General features: G+C 47.7%; 1 protein-coding gene across 2 annotated transcripts in view; it reads left to right on the top strand.

Moving 5' to 3' along the window:
• Positions 1-7493: 7493 nt before the first annotated feature.
• Positions 7494-18570, top strand: part of Pcnx2 (pecanex 2) — a 117551-nt gene continuing 106474 nt past the window's right edge. For both annotated transcript variants that reach the window (XM_057753362.1, XM_057753363.1), the window contains exons 1-6: positions 7494-7846; positions 10919-11124; positions 12196-12313; positions 12947-12983; positions 14339-15643; positions 18379-18526. In XM_057753362.1, the coding sequence (XP_057609345.1) occupies positions 7694-7846; positions 10919-11124; positions 12196-12313; positions 12947-12983; positions 14339-15643; positions 18379-18526 (1967 nt within the window). In that variant the 5' untranslated portion in view covers positions 7494-7693. The remainder of the gene's footprint in view (positions 7847-10918; positions 11125-12195; positions 12314-12946; positions 12984-14338; positions 15644-18378; positions 18527-18570) is intronic.

The raw sequence follows: 18570 nt of genomic DNA on the forward strand, positions 1-18570 counted from the left end.
TCAGTGACAAGGGGGTTCACACGTGTGTGGACCTGCCCTGAGCCCTTGTCACCCAGGACGGTCGGCACTGACATCCCAGGAGAGCAGACCACCCTCAAAGCCAGCGTTTCTAACCTGTTGTCGGCGGGCGTGGGGCAGATGAGGGATGGAAAGAGAACATGAACAGGAGCAACCTGGCAGCACGCTGTTGCCAGCCCCGATGCCCAACAACAGGGACAGATGCTGGCCTGGAAGAGCCTAGGAAGGGAACCAGAGCATAGAGGACCTTAAGACTGAGTCTGCATTTGAACTCCAGGAGAGACTGGAAGTCAGAGAGGGCCAAGGAAAAGTATTTCCTCAAGACCTGGGGGCAGGAGGGAGTGTTTGCAAATCTAGAAAATACGGCCCGGTGAGATGGCTCAGCATAGTGGCCTGAGTCTGGGTCTGCATGGCAGAAGGGAAAACTGGCCCCGCAGGTTGTCCTCTGCCCACACATGTGGACATGGTGCGTGTGCATATTTGCACACACACATCCTCAAAATGTAGTTTAATTTATTTAATCTAGCTTATTTATTTTTGGGTTTGTAAGACAGGATTTTTCTGTGTGGCTTTGGAGCCTGTCTTGGAACTTGCTCTGTAGATTAGGCTGGCCTTGAACTCACAGAGATTCGCCTGCCTCTGCCTCCCAAGGGCTGGGATTGAAGACATGCACCACGACCACCTGACTGCAATTTAAATTTTTAATCTGAAAAAAAATGCTAGGGATATAAAAATGTTTTTCCTGATGTTTACTTATATACAACACCCATTTTCCCTTTTCTGTTTCTATTCAGAAAGCAGAACTGCAGGAAGGTGACAGTTTAGTGAAATTGCCTTTGCTGAGTCCTAGCTTCAAGACAAAAGGAATGTTGAGAGAGTTTGGAAATTCAGAAACACTAGCTGTCATTGCCCACCTTGGGTCCCATCTGTGTGTGTGTGTGTGTGCGCGCGCGCGCGTGCGCGTGCGTGCACACGCGGTATGCCAGTGACAAAGTAAAGAAACTGTTGACATGACCTCTCCATTATTAACAGAAAGGTTTTTTTAATTGTGAATAAGAGAAAAGAATTATCCAGAGGGATCTGGAAGAGTCCAGAGCAGAGAGAAAAGAAACAGACTGGACATGGCCAGGGCTCAGGAACAGGAAAGTGGGAGAGAATAATGAAGATACCAAGGTAGCAAAAGACAGAGACTAAAGCAGTCAGAGAGACAGGATAGCGAGAAAGGGGGGAGAAATGAGAGACAGAGACAGAGACAGAGAGACAGAGCCCATCCCATGGACAGATTATGTGGATTACACAGAGGACCAGTACCTTGGGGGAGCGTAGAAGAGGGGTTGAGGTCTAGAATGCTAGTATAGACTGTGAAGTGTGTAACAGGTACTTGTGGTACTGAGGGAGCCTGGAGGCCAACATGGGTTTGATATGCTGACAGATACCACAAGTATATGTATGTCGGAGAGCCACAGGTCCCTTCTGCCAGAAGTCAGGGAAATGACTCCTTGGGGAAACCTGTTTCACAGGTTTGCCTCTTCTCTCCTCTCCAGTCTCCTTCCCCTTCTCTCCTCTCCTCTCCCCTCCCCTCCCCTCCTCTCCTCTCCTCTCCCCTCTCCTTCCCCTTCTCTCCTCTCCTCTCCTCTCCTCTCCCCTCTCCTTCCCCTTCTCTCCTCTCCTCTCCTCTCCCCTCTCCTTCCCCTTCTCTCCTCTCCTCTTCTCTTTTCTTCTCTCTTCTCCTTTTCTCGTGTTTCTCATGCATCTCAGGATAGCCACAAACTCATCATGACTGGCCCTGAACTCCTGATCTTTGTACCTCCACTTTCCCAAGTACTGGGATTCTAGACATTTGCCATCATGCCCGGCTTAAACTTAGGAAGGACATCAGAGAATGATGGGTCAAGAATAGTTAGAGGAGGTGGTGTGATCAGGAGCCAGTGGGGATCTTCAAAGGCATGGGCAGAGTGAGGGTAGCCTCGTGCAGAAGGCAAGACTTGAGACAGTCAGCTCTGCAAGGGTGTGTTTGGATGCGGCTGTTTTCCGGAGGTCTCAGTTTCTTAGTTAGAAGCTAATTGTGAAGCAGCATGGTGCTTTTCTAATGCCTTGAGAGACTGCAGTTTAGCAGGTGCTCTTGCCCCCTCCCTGTCTCCATTCTCGCTATTTAAAGATGTGGAGTTAAATGAATAAAAATAACAACAACAGCAGTTAGTTACTGGCATCTACTGCTGTGTGCATGCGGACTGTGGATCCGGTTACTGTTTATTCTCCGTTTCAGCTGGCACTCTGCCTGAGACACAGTCATCCTGAGTTGTAAGATTTCTGTTACTTTAATCCCTGGGGCCAAGCTTCAGTCCTGAAGATAGAGAGCCTTGTAGTTACAGATTACTACCGGGCTGGGGAAAGGAACAATGGCCCACTTCATTAAACCGCTACATTGTGAAAGGCTGAGGGTGTCCAGAAAGCCAAGGCCATCCTTCCATCCTAGCTAATATCTCTTCAGGCACAGACCACAGTGCCCATGACCTTGGACTCCAATCTGGCACCGGTCCGTCCACCTGCCACCTGCTCCTTCAATTTTTGTTGCATTTTTTTAGAATGTCCTTGACTCTTTTCGAACATAATGACTGATTCTTTTTTTTTTTTTTTTTTTTTTTTTGGATTTTTTGAGACAGGGTTTCTCCGTAGCTTTTGGTTCCTGTCCTGGAACTAGACCAGGCTGGCCTCGAACTCACAGAGATCTGCCTGCCTCTGCCTCCCGAGTGCTGGGATTAAAGGCGTGCGCCACCACCACCCGGCAATGACTGATTCTTTACAACATGCTGCAGGTACTAACCTGAAGTCACAGAGGACAAAAATGTGTGTGTGTGTGTGGGGGGGGTGACTCTACGAAGATGAGCTTTGTATGGGTTGCTTTATTTTTTATTGAGTTCCAAAAGACTGGACAGTCTCCCTATTTTGCTTGCTAATGCTTCTGTTTTGCATAGTTTTGCTGTCTGGTGCATTTATCTCACTCACTTTGTGAAAATGAGGGTTTCCCCCAATATCAGTTCTTTGAGATGGGGGTGGATTCCTTAAACTAGATGCAGCAATAGTCAAACTACAGACCTTTTTAGAGAGCTTCAGCTTTTGTTTTAAATCAATTTGCAGACAGAGACAGAAGAGCTGGGTATGTGTCTCAGTTGGTGGAATACTTTCCTGGCTTCTGGAAGTCCTGGTGTGATCCCGAGCACTGCATAAGCCAGGCACACCAGCTCACACCTAGTACTCAAAACGTAGAAGAAGGAAGAACAACAGTTCAGGGTCCTCCTTGGCTATATAGATAGTTTGAGGCCAGCCTGGGCTACATGAGAACCTGACTCAACAAAAGAAAGGAGGCTGTATGCATACCCTCTCGTCAAGCAGGTGCTGACTGTGGGGATTAGTGAGAACACATAAACAACCCTTTGGACACTATCCGAGAAATGCTCAAATTCTAAGTACTGTTTTTTTAACTCCTACATACAACATTTGCTGTGATGCAAGGTTTATCTACGCAGCCATGTTTTTCTCCATCTTTTAAACTAATACCTGGCATTTCTTTAGAACTCTGCAGGGAGCCCAGTTGACCTTTCCATCCCTTGCAATAAATGGGGGCACACCTGGTGTGACTCAGCTGTGTGAATATACCCCAGGAGCACACCTGGTGTTACTCAGCTGTATGATTCTGCTATGGTGGTCAGCATTATGTCAGACAACTTTGTGATGGTCAGTTTTGTGGTGGTCATATTTGTAGTCATCAGCTTTATTGGCCTTCTTGATTTTCTTCTGAATGTTATTGTTAATTCATGGTTGTCTTTATCATCCTGAAGGCATAAGGAGTGTGAAATACTGAAAAATTAGTGATACACGCTAGACATGCAACCACTGTTTATAATTGTTTGCTCCAAGAGAGATGACTCAGTAGTTAAGAACAATGATTGCTCTCACAAGGGCCCTAGTACGGTTCCCGGCACCCACAAAGTGGCTCACAACTGCCTGTAACTCCAGCTCCAGGGCATCTGATGAGTCCTCTGACCTCCACGGGCTCCTGCATGCACACGGTACACTGACATACACACATACACGTAGGCAAATACATGAACACGTGAAATTACATAAATAAATATTTTTAAATATATGCTTGTCTGCTTGGTGACTATCATTTCACCAATGGTCCTTTGTCACCCTGCCAGTCTTTGTGGTCCCCTTCAGAAAGCAGAGCAAAGTCAGCAGACAGTTCTAATTGGTGTTCCTTGCAAGGGGTGTTTCTTACCTGTCAATTATTTTTTAACAAATTGCTTGATCTATATAAACAGTAAATCTGTCTTTCAAAACTTGCAGCCTTACTACCCAAGATTTAGAATTAATTATATTCAAATGTTAGCACATGCTGGGGTCGTTTCACAGGGGACGTGTGAGTCCCGCTCTCATTCATCCAGCAGCTAAGTTCTCCTTATTATTAACCTGAGTACTGGGAACTTGCTTTCCCACTGGGTTGATTTCAAGCTGGTCCGTGTAAGAGAATTGGCTCGCTCCTGTTTGTTTATGGTTCTCTTCATCACCTTTCTTCATCTTTTCATTTTAGAATTAAAAGATGTGTGTAGAATCTACTCAAAGGAACCCAGGATATCTAAGTATAAATACTACTTCATATTTTCATACATATTGTAAGTATTAAAAAAATGAGAAAAAAACATGTTTTTGAAAGGCTATCTGTAGAAAAGTTTATTTCCTCCCCCACCTTCCCTCCATCCCCTGACCATCTGCCTTCTTGCTTCAGAGTTTAATTTTATCTCTCCAAGAACAGATGAAACTGCACATGAGAGACAAATTTGTACAAATATATAACATTTATAGAATACTTTACATATATACACATACATACACATACATATTGTTTTTTGAAACCGGGTCTCTGGGTCTCTCTATGTGGTACTGACTGTTCTAGCACTCACTGTGTAGATCAGGCTAGCCTTGCATTTATAGAGATTCACTTGCCTCTGCCTTCTGTAATTAAACACGCCCAAACACACCTGGCATATACTTTTTAAAAAACATAGAGAATACTTTAGCATTTTCCTTCTAAGAGTATTTAATTTAATTTTCTTTCTCCATGTGTGTGCATGCACACGTGTGTACAGTGCCCTCAGAGGCCAGAAGAAGGCGTCGGATCCCCTGGAGTTGGAGTTACAGAGGGTTGTGAGCCACCATGTGGGTACTGCAAACTGAACTCAGAGCCTCTGAAAGAACAGGAAGTGCTCTCAACTGCTGAGCCCTGTCTCCAATCCCACACTTCCATTTTCAGCTAGGGTGTCTTCTAGATGCTTCTGAAGAATAGCACTGCCCTTCAGTTAATGACATATTTGCAATTTTTGTTTCTATGTGCCTTTTGTCTTCTGTCTTTTTTCCATTTGCTTTACCCAGCCCCCATCCCAGTGTGTTCACGGCTCCCCCATCTCTGCTGCGGTTAGCTATTGATTTACTTATTTTATGGCCCCAACACCTCTAGGACACACACTAGCCGGTGTGTTTACTCCTTATATCCGAGGGGTTGCCTCCTCTCCAGTGTGTTAATTCACACTTATTAAAGCCTCCCACTGTTTTCCTTAGGTTTGTTGTCTTGATTATTACTTGATGTCAAAGTCTGCTTTATTCTCGCTGCTTCCTGTACTCATGGAACAGGACTAAGTTGCTGTTACTAAGGATCCCACACACTTTGGTAACCCAACATGATAGTCATACGCTCATTTATATTGTCGTCCCTTGCAGTGTGAGAGGAGACACACAGGTCATGGAGTCAGCTTAAGCACTCAGAGGCAATCAAGGGTCCAGTATTTTGCTTTGAAACTAATTCTTCTCTGTATAATTTGCTAAAAGGAACAGCTAACAGGCACAGATATTCACACACACACACACACATGCATGTACACACAAACACACACACCGTTTTTTTTTTCTCAGAGCACAGATTCAGTGCCTGTTGGTAAATGCCTAGTAACTGAATATGACAGTATTTTTTAAAATAAAACGTATTTATTTTTATTTTATGTATAAGGGTGTCCTGACTGCACTGATGTGCCCATGCCCAGTGCCCTCGCAGGCCAGAAGAGGGCGTACGATACCCTGGAGCAGAACCTACAGAGTCTGAACTCTGACGCTCTGTGGAGAAGCCTGCATTTCACATCTCAGGACTTCCATTAGGCAGTTGTCTGTTTAAACGGCTGTCAGGGCAAAGGGGGCAACATTCACACGACGTCTATGTTGGTTTGCACCTGCCTGCTTAGCAGCTTCCCTTACGGGGCCGTTTGGTTTTTAATCTCATTTTGGGTTGGAGGTCATGGCACATTATTTTAGTATTTTAAGTTTTTTTCTTATTTCTTTAAAACTTATTCAATTGAGACTCAGAATCTTCCTTCCATTATTTCTCTCCTGAGCTTCAAATCCTCATTGTATAGAAAATTAAGAAAATGCAAGACCTAAAATAAACAATAATATTCACCACAAGACACACAGAATACACACTGACCTATGTGATACATGAACAAACTTAAGTGGAAATCAGAGCCGTAGTTTTGCAAACAAGCTTTCTACTATACCGAATTTGCCCTGGTTATTAATCCTCGCCTGTTTGGCAATACCTATAGGTTTTACTCTATTCTAGCAGCGATCTAGCGCCACCTAGCGCCACACATAAAACTCTGCTTTTCTCCTTTTCTTCCCTCTCTCCGCCTCCCCTCCCTTTCGTCTTTCCTCCTAGACAAATGGTAGATTACTAACTATCCCAAATAACGTTCAGGAAATATATAAAAAGACGGAGAACTAGATGCAGCTGCTCACGCTTGTAATCTCAGTACTCTGGAGGACTGCAATAACATTTCAGGTCAGTCTGAGCCATATAATAGCTTCCAAGCCTCTTCAGTCTACAGAGAGAGAATAAAATTAAACAATGCAAAATAAAAACACCACTGACTAATTGAAACTCCAAAGATTATTTTAAAAAGACGGTTGTCGTCTCTGTGCGCCCAGTTGGGAGTGAAGGAGAAAAGTCAGAGTGGAAACACTGTCAGTGGGAGCCGATCAGATGGAGCATAAAACTCCAGACCTCTGGTCTATCGCCAGCCAAGGTCACAGCGACCAAAGCCCCGCATGTGGAACTCAGAGGAAATTGCTTGGAGTTCTGCAAGTCTGGGCCTTGAGGTTAGACAAACCTTTTGATGCGGGTGGCAAAACAAAAACAAAAGCCAAGGAGTTTCCTGTCTGTGTCTCTCATACGGGAACATTCTTGGTCCTCACAACTAGCAAACTCACTCCTGGGAGTCTCAGAGAGAAAGCCAGGTGGAGCCCCAGCCACCAGGAAGGGAGAGGGCGGGATCGAGCTCCTTCTGAAGTGGGCGCAGGGCGGAGCCGCAGGAGCATCCTTGAGCAGCCGTCGCGAAGCATGATGGGAAAATCCTCCTTCTCTTGGACATGGCGCGCACCTGCCCGGCAACACTGGCCGGCTCCAGCACCGCGCTGTACCGGTCTGCGCTGTCCAGCGTCTGCCGGGGATTGAGTGGAGGCGGCGGGGGAGGGGGCACGACTGGAGCACACCCGAGTACAGCGCCGTACTGAGCTCCCAAGGTGCTGAGCCCCAGGGCACGCACCGTCCCTGTCCGACTCTGCGGGCATGGCGTCCCAGGTGTTGCAGCTGCTCAGGCAGGGCGTGTGGGCCGCACTCACAGGGGGCTGGTACCACGACCCCGAGCATAGCAAATTCACCAACAGCTGCCACCTCTACCTGTGGCTGTTCCTGCTGCTGCTGCCTCTGACTCTGCACCTGGTGAGTTCCCAGCTTAGGAATGGATGGGGGCGGGGGGGGGGAGGGAGGAGGAGGAGAAACAGGAAGGGATTAAGGAGGAGGAAGAAAAGGAGGGAAGGAAGATTAATAAGAGGAAGAGAGGAGGAAAGGAGAGAGAAGGAAGGAGATGAATGAGGTAGAGAGAACAAAACAGAAGAAGAAGAAGAAAGAAGGGGGCAGGGAGTCAGAGACTAGACCTGGGCTGGGAAGGGGACAGTGACTTTTGAGAAGTAGGGACTGAGGAATGTGGAGGATTTGGGACAGCAATCCGGCAGGACACCAGGGAGTCACAGGGAAGAAGTACCTAGGACTTCGGGGACTGTCGGCTCATTAAGAATTGATGCGGTCTGCCTGGATGAGTCAGGCCCTGCTGGTGGGAACTGTTGAGACTGGCTTGTGGGTACCCAACCCTAGGCCTCATGGCTGGGGATGATATCTGCTATAACGCGTCATGCAGAGTCACAATGAACAGGCAATATGAGTTTTCCCAGGCGACCTGATTTCGGTTGTTTGTTGTTGGTTTTTCTCCTCTCTTTGCTTCCTGTTTTGCTTTAAGAATGCGGATTCTACCATCAATTACTTTGCAATTCCCACACCATGGTTTATAGAAGGCTTGGGGGGGGCACCAGGAGTGGATAAATGTCATATACCGTATGCCAGAGCAGTGTGGCGCCTCCTCCTCCAGGATGGACACCATGAGGGTGCTAGCGAATGCTTGCTGAGAAATTACATAGGTGACCTTCATAGGTCAGTGAGACACAGAGGTAGTTGAAGCCATGGTGAAACTTCCTTAACAAACTGCCTGCCGCTATGTTGAGCTAGGAGTCAGGTCAGATGTGCCTGTGAAGGACTTCATCTCTCAACAGCCCGCGAGTGTCCTCCATAAAATCTTCAATGGGTTTGCATGGCTGACAGGTTCTGAGTCTGACATTTGAGATGCCTGGTGGCTTGGCATCCCTGGGCTCTGGCTCCTTTCCTGGCAGTTAGTCCAGAGCTGTGGTTCGGAAGGCAGACTGCCTCAGTTGAACTCTGGTTCCAGTTTTTTCCAGTTCTGGAAGCTTGGAAGAAGTTAACTCACTCTGACTTGTCATTTTCTCAACTTAAAAAAAAAAAAAAAGAGGAAAAATACAATCACGGCTTTATCTTTACATTTTATTTATTTGTGGGGAGGTGGTGTGTGTATGTGTGCTATGGTGTGGTATGTGTGTTCATATGCTGTATTTGTGTGGTTGCGTGTGTATGTTGTGTGCATGTGTGTAGTGTATATGTGTGATGTCTGTGTGTGTGTGATTTGGGGGTTGAGGTGCATGTGGTGTATGTGTCTGTGTGTGTAGTATGTGTGGTGTGTGTGGTGTGCCTGAGTATGATACATGTGTGTGTGTGATGTGTATGTCTGTGTGTAGTGTGGGGTTGAGGTGTATGTTGTGTATGGTGCATATATGTATTTGGGGGTGGTGATGGTGGGGTGTGAGTGTGTGTGTATGGTATTGTGGTGTGGTGTGCTCTGAGTGTGATACATGTGTGTGTGTGATGTGTATGGTGGTGGTGTGTGTGTGATGTGTGTGTCTGTGTGTGGTGTGGGGGTTGAGGTGTGTGTTGTGTATGGTGCATGTGTGTATTTGGAGGTGGTGATGGTGGGGTGTGAGAGTGTGTGTGTACTTGCAGGCATGTAGAGAGGTCAGAGGACAACTTGCGGGGATTCCACTATGTGGACTTGGTGGATCAAAAGGAGGTTATAAGGCTTGGTAGCAGTGGGTACGCTGAGCTATCTTATGGGCCACTAGAACTAGTTTGTGGGTGCAGTGGAGTTCAGTGAGACAGTGTATGTGAAATCTTGTCTGGATCAGTCTGGCTTGGACCTGGACTTACCAGCTTATTAGACTGAGGTGGTAGGAAGATGTGTCTGAACAGCTGGTCTTTTGGATGTAATCTCAAAGCAGAGAAGGAGAAACATGAGTTCAAGGGTGCATTCATCACGGCAGGAAAGACTTGGTGACAGGAGGTTGGTCCCATTATCCTCAGTCAGGAAGCAGAGGCAGATGAATGACAGTGCTTAGCTCATTTCTTTTTTATTCAATTTGAGACCCCAGCCCCTGGGGTGGCGCCGTCCATATTCAGGATGAATTCTCCAACCCGAATTAGCCCAGTCTAGAAACCCCTTCACAGATATGCCCAGGGACTTGCCTTTGTGTGATTCTAGATTCCGGGACATTGACAATCAAGATTCACCATCACAAGTTTCAGGTGTTTACTCCACTGCTGACGTTATGTATTTACACATTAAAAATGCATAACAAGAGCACTGTGTCTCATGAGAGGAATGAGTCACCCACATCATCCTCACGAGAAGAGACCGATAGATACAATGCTAGTGTCTAACGTGTGCTTTCTGTGCAGATTTTCTCCATCATGTCCTATGCAGGAGAGTGTCTTGCTTTTTCTGAATCTAAGATTTATTCAAGGATCTTGCAAGGCTTCTAGGTCCTTGATTCACCTTTACTCTAGAGGGTACCCAGAGTCCTCCTGTTTCTGACTTCTTAGCACTGGGATTAGCACTGCCTGGCTTTTTCATGTGAGGTCTGGGAATTGAATTTAGGTCCTCATGTTTGTGTGGCAATTTAACTTAGGGCCCCACATCTACTAGGCAAGTGCTCTACCACTGATCTGTGGTACTACTTTAATTCGCATAATAACAGCACATTGATGCGCGGATTAGTGCATACATTATGTAAAGGCTGAATCCTGTTACTTATAGCAACATGCTTAGTAATCCAAATCCAGTGCTAAAGCATAATATATATATATATATATATATACCAAAGAGCTTAGTAGAAACATTGGCCATCAAAGTCACTGATTAGAATCTGGGAAGGAAAAAGGAACAAAGGTAAATAGATAATACAACTCTTTTGCTTTGGAGATTCTAACCGGAGAAAATCCCCAAGCGCTGGAAATCTTGCCTGACTTTTGCTCAGTAAATAGTTGAATTGCGCGAGGTTTAAAACAAGGTAGAAGCCTGCAGGCATGAGAATCCTTTCCCTCTCCTCTCTGCAGGCTTTCCCTCCAAACGTCCTCACTGCGCTGTTCTACTGCGGCTCTGTGACCATCCTCTTTGCAATCATCAAGCTCGTCAGCTACCGCCTGCACCTCATGTTCGATAAGGGAGAAGTGATCCAGCGCCAATTCCCACACAAGAGGAACAAACGAAGACCAGAGGGAGAGGCCAGCAGCCAGCGCACAGCCAGCCACAAAAACCCGAGGTAACCTTGTCCAGACGAGCACCCACTCCCAACGGGAAGGATTCGGTTCTGGTTAAAACGATGCTCTGTGGGGCGGGGCTGTATCTAAGTCTGTGGGGCACTTGCCTAGCATCCCCAGCGACCTGGGCTCAATTCTCTGCGCTACAGAAATCTTGTATGCTGATGTGTGCACTTGGAGGGTGGAGGCAGGAGGGTTGGGAGTGCAACGTCATCTATGGGCGCATAGTGAGCAAAAGCTGCCTCCTGCTTATGAGTTATGTATGAGGGCAAACATCCCAGGCTGACATGGGTCTCTGTTCTTTGCTTATATTTAAAGCTAAACCTTAATAAAATTAATTTTTGCAATCTGGATATTTTATCTGGCCACCAATATAGCTTTACACTAAGTTCTAAAATTCACTTGGCTTAGGCTTAACAATGCTAAGTATTCTACTTAAGTATTTAATCTTGTTACTTAAGTTTACAGAGTATAACAAAGAATCTTGAAGGATAGTGTACGTTTCTATAGAGATCACACATGGCACAGTGAGGTTCAGAGGTCAATGCTTGAAGGACACCCAAGGTCACCACGCCTGTGTCATTTTCTTATAGTTTGAAGGTGTGTCTCTCAGGCTGGGGAGGATACATGAGGACCTGGGCTTGATCCCCAGAATTCATGTAAAAACCCAGGCATGGTGATGTAGTCTTATAATCCCATTGTTGAGATCCGTACAGTTTACTGGCCACTGACAGAGCCAAATAAGCAAATTCCAGACCAATGACAGGCATTGTTTCACCAAACAAGGTAGATGGCAGCTGAGTTATACCTCAGGTTGAACTCTCTCTGGCGTCCACAGGTACACATGTGTACAAACACACACACACCTGCACAGGTGCAGAGGTGGGGGGGAGAGGGGGAGAGGGAGGGGAAGAGAGAAATTCTTCTAATTTTAGGGAAAAAAATTTATGTGCTATTAAAAATAGGATTTGTGTATAAGAAATAGACCCGAGGGAAACAGTTTGGGATGGCAGGGAGGCACACTGAAGAGCCTGGCTCTCTGGTAACATCTGCTCTTTCTCACCCTGGGTCAGCAATAACAGGCAGATTCACAGCGCCAAGAAGGAGGAGCCTCGAGGGAGCCTGCCCACACCACCCCTCCGCTGTAGCTCCCGAGGGCAGAGCGTCCACTCTCAGCGTTCCTCGCCATTGGTTGGTGTTCACGCCCCGAATGGAGCATCCAGAGGGGGCAGTTGCAGTGGTCCCTTTGGTTTGCTGTGCTTCTCATGCTGTGGAAATGGCCCATGTACTTAGGACCATCAGATTTCACCTACTGTGTGTTCCCAGGGTACCAATGGCCTCTCATGTTGTCATCCCTGTCAGAGCACCATGGTGCAAATCTCTTCCTTTCTTCTGCATCAGCCATGAATTCATCAGATTGTCAGCGCGTCCCACTTGTAGCAAACTCTGTCTCTTTCCCCAGGGCTTTCTGTATTAAATCTTGCTTCTTAGAAAAACAGTGTATCACTGTTCCTTTCAGATGGCTTCATGGTTCTCCATCCGCGACAGCTACGCCTATTCCTCCTGGTGTTAGCTTCCTTGTTAGCACCCTCCGCTTTCTATCACAGTGCAGCCATCTTGGGAGGTTGTCTGCACTTAGACATGTCTTAGAGTCCATTTTATAAACACTTAAGAAGCACAGATGCTGAGGGGTCCCTTGCCTATGTACCAGTTAGACAGACTGGGCAGCTGCTGAAGGGAAAAGGGTGGTGGCCAGCTATGTGGACCGCACGGAATGTGCAGTGGGCCGACTCCTATATTGATGTCTGTTTCCTGTTTCCACAGGAATTGCCAGCACAGGAGACAGTAGAAGACCTCAAAGGTAGAGTGTTGTCTCTGGTGGATATTTAATCACAGCTACATCCTCGGGAAAGTTAAGTTTTTAATCATGTGTAAATGTGTGTATTTCTGTGTGTGCACACAAGCTCACACAATGAGTGTGGGTATGTACAGAGGCCAGAAGATGGTGCTGAACCCCCTTGGTCTGGGGTTACCGGCTGTGGGCTGCCTGATATGGGTACTGGGAATGGAACTGGGCTCCCCTATAAAAGCTTTAAGCACCCTTAACTGAGCTGCCTTTCCAGCTCTGAGGTGAAGGTGTAAAGGGTCAGAGCTGTGAGTCTTTCTTGGAGGCCCTGCTCCCATGGGACGTGTGACCATGCTGAAGACTTTTTGATTGTCACAGTGGGGACCGAGTGCTGCTGACATCAAGCAGGCGAAGGCCAGGATGGTACTTAGAGCATCATATGGCACACAAAGTGAACCCCACAGAGCAAAGGAGGAGCTTGTCCGACCTGTTGACTGGACCACTGTTGTTTCTCTTGGTTTTGCAGTGTTTCTCAACCTGTGGGTCTTGACCCTCATAGGGTTCACATTTTAGATATCCTGCAAATCAGATATTTACATGACGATTCATAACAGCAGCAAAATAGCCGTTACGAAGAAGCAATGAAATAATTTTATGGCTGGGAGTCACCACAACATGAGAAATGGTATCAAAGAGTCGCGGCATTAGAAAGGCTGGGAATCGCTGGTCTAGAGGGATCATGTAATTTGCTCAAGCTGAGAAGGTGACAGAGAGCAGAACCAAGCCCTTTCCAGCCACAAGGCCTGAGTGAGCACGTGATTTAGACCACACTTCTCTGCCCCTTGAGGCCCCAGCACGGGGGGAAAAATAAAAGAAAGAAAGAGGAAGTCAGGTTGTCATACAGACCTCTCGGCAGCCCAGGAGAATGGGCATTCTTATAGAGGAAGCACCAGGGCGAGGCTGGCTCATAGGCAGAGTGCTTGCCTTGTAAGCATGAGGACCCAAGCCACATCCCTAGAGCCCACATAAAAACGCTGGGTGTACTGGTACATCCTTGCAACCCCAGCACTCAGGAGACAGAGACAGGGACTCCCCGAAGCTCATCGGCCAGCCAGCCTCACCCAATGGGTAAGTTTCAGACTGGCGAGAGACCCCAGACTCAAAGAACAAGGTGTCTGAAAGACTGGCAGCTGAGATTGACCTTGGGCCCACGTACAGGCACGTGTGCTCATACTCAAGAACACACACACACTCACACAAGCATCGCAGTATTTGCCGCTGGTTTTGGTTTCAATGTCTCACTCTGAAGCATTAAACATCACGGCGAACGTGTCTCATGCCACCCCCGCCACCCCTGTCTTTCATTGCAGGTGTTGTTCTGTCAGAGGATCAAGCGGAGGCAGTGGTGTCATCTACCTCACCTGGCATCAAGTCGGAAAGCCTACCTGCATCTCAGGGTCGTACACCGGAACCCACTCCCAGACCAGCAGGACCAGTAAAGCCAGTTACCACAGAGATCCTCACAGGAAGAAAAGGGAAAGAGCCGGGGGGCACTGGCCAGCGCCCGGCCCGACACAGGTCTGAGAGTGGCCTGGTGAACACTGGAGCCTTGAAGAAGTTGCCACATCTGTCCCTGTCCCAGTATGACTTACTAGAATCTGACATCTCCTTCCAGCCGTGGGGCAGTGAGCACACTGCTCTGATTCCACAGTGCCCCAATTGTCCCCAGGGTCCCACCAGGGCACAGTCACAGAGCACATCGCCTCAGGACAGTCTGAGCAGCAGCTGCGGTCAGCACAACACCGTCCTGGCCAAACCCACAGAGGAGGAGGAGCTGACCCAAACATCGGGTCAGGTGGAACCGCCCTTGAACCAGGAAGTGGTTGACTCTGATGGCGAGGTTGCTGTGACCCTCATTGATACCTCCCAGCCCGGAGAACCATTGAGTCTGCACGAGCCCATTAAGATAGTCATCACGATGAGTAGCACCCCAAACTCCACAAGTGACCTGGAGAGTTCCCTGCACCTGAAGGTAACCAGCTCTGATAGAACCAGTGTCAGGTTGGATGCAGAGCCTTCTGGTCCAGGAGTGGCCTGTCCTGCAGATTCTGAGCAGGTCAGAATTCCTTTGATCACCCTTGAATTAACTGAGGACGGAGGAGGAAGAGGCATCTCTTGTCCTGCAGGAAATGAGGGAGAAAGGACCCCAGAGAGAACGCAGGTGATGTCATCTGATCATTGTCTTGGTTGGGGATCTGGGGACATGGAGTGTAGCACCAAAAATGGCAGTCCCACCCCACGGCATGTCTGGGAACCAGGCCCCACCCCTGCACCGCTCACACCCAGGGTGGACCCCGAGTCTGAGGAGAGCAGGGAGAGCCAGGCTAACCTGGACCCAGCCTCTTGTAGGAGTGGCCATGAGAAAAGGCACACCCGTGTGCTCAGTGTGGACAGTGCGACTGATGTCTTCTTAAGCCGGAGTCCCAAGGAGGTGACCAGCGACAGCGAGAAACCCATCCCAACATCCAAATCAGACCTGGAAGCCAAGGAAGGGCAGATTCCAAATGAATCCAACTTCCTAGAGTTTGTCTCCCTACTGGAATCCATCAACACCTCCAAAGTGGTGGCCTCCGACTCAGCAGCAGAGCAGAAAGGAGCAGATCAGGGTCCTGCAGGTAAGACTCCAACCGCTTCTCTCTGCTGACAACACAGCATCTTCCCTTACCTGTGCTACCCAATCTAGGGCATCAGCTCTCAGGGGCTGCTCTGTTGTTTGGTGTGTGTGTGGTCATCATTATGTAGACCATACTGGCACATTACATAGACCAGGCTAGCTAATTACATAGGCCAGGCTAGCTAGCCTATGAGCTCCCAGGGAGCTATCTGTCCCCACCTCCCATCTTGCAGCATTGGGATTATATGCCACGACACCCAGCTTTTATTGTAGGTTCTGGAAATCTGAACTCAGCTCCTCGTGCTGAGTTGGACTTGGCCATCTCCCCAACCATGTTGCTTATTTCTGCTTTCCATACTTATTACATGTACTGATCCTGAGCTGTGGAACTGCCATGTTTTAGATTTGGAGTGTTTTCGGATTTTAGAATATTCAGTTGCACACAATGAGTATTTTTCAGGTAAAACCCACGACGCTCATGTGAATGTCCACACTCCTTTGTATTCTGGCTCTACTCCATACACAGCCACGGGCGGGTGTATGTGCCTATATTCTAACTGTGCATTGTCGTATGAGGTCAGGTCTAAGTTTCCGCTTGCAATGCCACGCTGCTGCTCAGAAAATTCCGGATCTTGGGGAATTTCCAGATTCTGGTTTTCGGGGTGGGGGTGCACCTGCATCCGCTCGCTCCACAGAAACATGAAGGCTTTGCAAGGAGTTGCCAACGTCTCTAGAAGCCAAGGATGTTTATTTCCAGGGAAAGAAGAAATCATTTTCCTACAGTTTCAGCTGCTGGGAAACAAACGTCTCTTCCAGCAGAGGGGACACGCCTGCTGGGAAAGCTCACGTTTCTGTTAAGGGCCCTGCGTTGGGTACTGGGAATGACTCAGTTGATTAGGTGTTTGCACATGAGCAAGAAGACCTGAGTTAGATCCCCTAAGACCCATGGGGGAAAGAAACCCAGATAGGGCAGTGGGTGTCTGTAATCCCAGCACTGGGGAGATGGAGGTAGGAGAACCTTTGGGGACCCACTGGCCACCCGGTCCAGCTGAACTGGCAAGCTCTAGATTCAACGATAGATTGTCTCAAAAACAAAGGTAAGCCGGGCGGTGGTGGCGCACGCCTTTAATCCCAGCACTTGGGAGGCAGAGGCAGGCGGATCTCTGTGAGTTCGAGACCAGCCTGGTCTACAAGAGCTAGTTCCAGGACAGGCTCCAAAACCACAGAGAAACCCTGTCTCGAAAAACAAAAAACAAAAAACAAAACAAAAACCAAACAAACAAACAAACAAAAAAAACAAAGGTAAGAGCAGTCCAGGAAGATACCTGATGTTTACCCCTGGCTTTGTGTGCACCTGCACACACACACACACACACACACACACACCCTTACGTTTCCTACAAAATTATGTTCCAAAATGTGGAACCTCCTAGAACCTCCAAGTTGCACACATCATAACGAGTCCTTCTGATGATCTTGATTCATGCCGGGTGCAGTCTTGAGCCCTTTATTTCCTTGGCGAGAGTGGCTACATCCTGCCTTACCTGGGGATGGTCCTCACTTACTCTTCTTTTGCTAACACTACCATCAGTTATCAGTACCAGAACCTCCCTTGGCTTCCAGGTCTGATTTGGATGTTGGATGTGTCTTGAAAGGGATTGTAGGGTCAGACCCTGTCTTCAGGTCCAGGTTGAGACCCTTCAGGGTTGACAGTTCACAGAGAAGATACTGGGACTTTTGAGCCCTGTGTTCACACACAAGCCAGGTGTGTTCTTCACTTCTCATAGAAGCATAAGCCAAGACCCTTAGTCTAGATCACTGTATAGAGAAGATTTTAAACAACCCCTCCCCTCCCATCTGTACCCGCGGCTGACTTCTGAATAGTTTTTCACCTTCAGGGAGTCCCAGCAAAGGGTGTGTGTGGGTCATGCTGTGCCTTCTCCAAAGCCCTGAGCTGGTAGTTCCAAGTCAGTAGCCATCAGCAGGGGTCTGCCTTCCCAAGGGGCCATCCTGCCTTTGCTAGAAGAGTGATCTGTAGAGAATGAAAGGCTAGAAAGATTGTGAGGTCCCTGAACGGTCGGTGGGACCAGAAACAGATCATCTCCTGCAGTCTTCTCTCCTACAATCTGAGACTGAGCACCTGTGTGTTATCTTTCATGTATGTGTATGGGGATTCATGTGTGTGTGTGTGTACTGGAACAGGGTAGTGAATGTCACTCTGAATCCCTTGCCAGAGTAGATGGTGACTGTAGAGGCCTGAACAACTTGTTTCAAACGTATGTATGTGTCGGTGTTTCAAATATATTTATAGACTTTGACTTCGTGAAAGGAAGATCTATATAGAAATCTGTCTTTCTTCCCTTCCTCTCTTCTCCCCCCTCTCTTTTCTTTCTCCATCATTTGATACAGAATCTCACTATGGAGACCAAGCTAACCTCAAACTCCTGGGACTCCTCCTGCCTCAGCCTCCTAAATGCTAGGATTATAGGTGTACACCACCATGCCCAGATTGTTTGGAGTTTGGTTGTTTGCTTGACTTTGAGGCCAAGTCTGTAGCTCAGGCTGAGGTGGAACTCATAGCTATCCTCCTGCTTCAGTCTCCTAAGTGCCAGTATTATTGGCCTAGCCACCAGGCCCAAGTTCTCCTTCTTTTCATAGTTCAGGGTGTTCGTCTAGTCCCTGAACACAGGGATGGTTTTCCTTTTTCTTGTCTACATGGAAAGCTGTATCTTCCAGATCACACCTCCCCAGGGACCAAGGAAGAAGCAGTGGAGAGTGGAAAACCCAGTGGACATGATCCGAAGCCAGGAAAAGCAGATTTGCCAAGCCAAGACCATGCAGTCGCCAGCCCAGTGTTGACACAGCCTGCCAAGACCACAGCACTGTAAGGAGGCCTTGGTGACTTAGCGCTGTGTGGGGTGTGAGGTG

This window comes from Chionomys nivalis, chromosome 21, assembly GCF_950005125.1.
Source record: "Chionomys nivalis chromosome 21, mChiNiv1.1, whole genome shotgun sequence".
Classification (NCBI taxonomy): Eukaryota; Metazoa; Chordata; class Mammalia; order Rodentia; family Cricetidae; genus Chionomys; species Chionomys nivalis.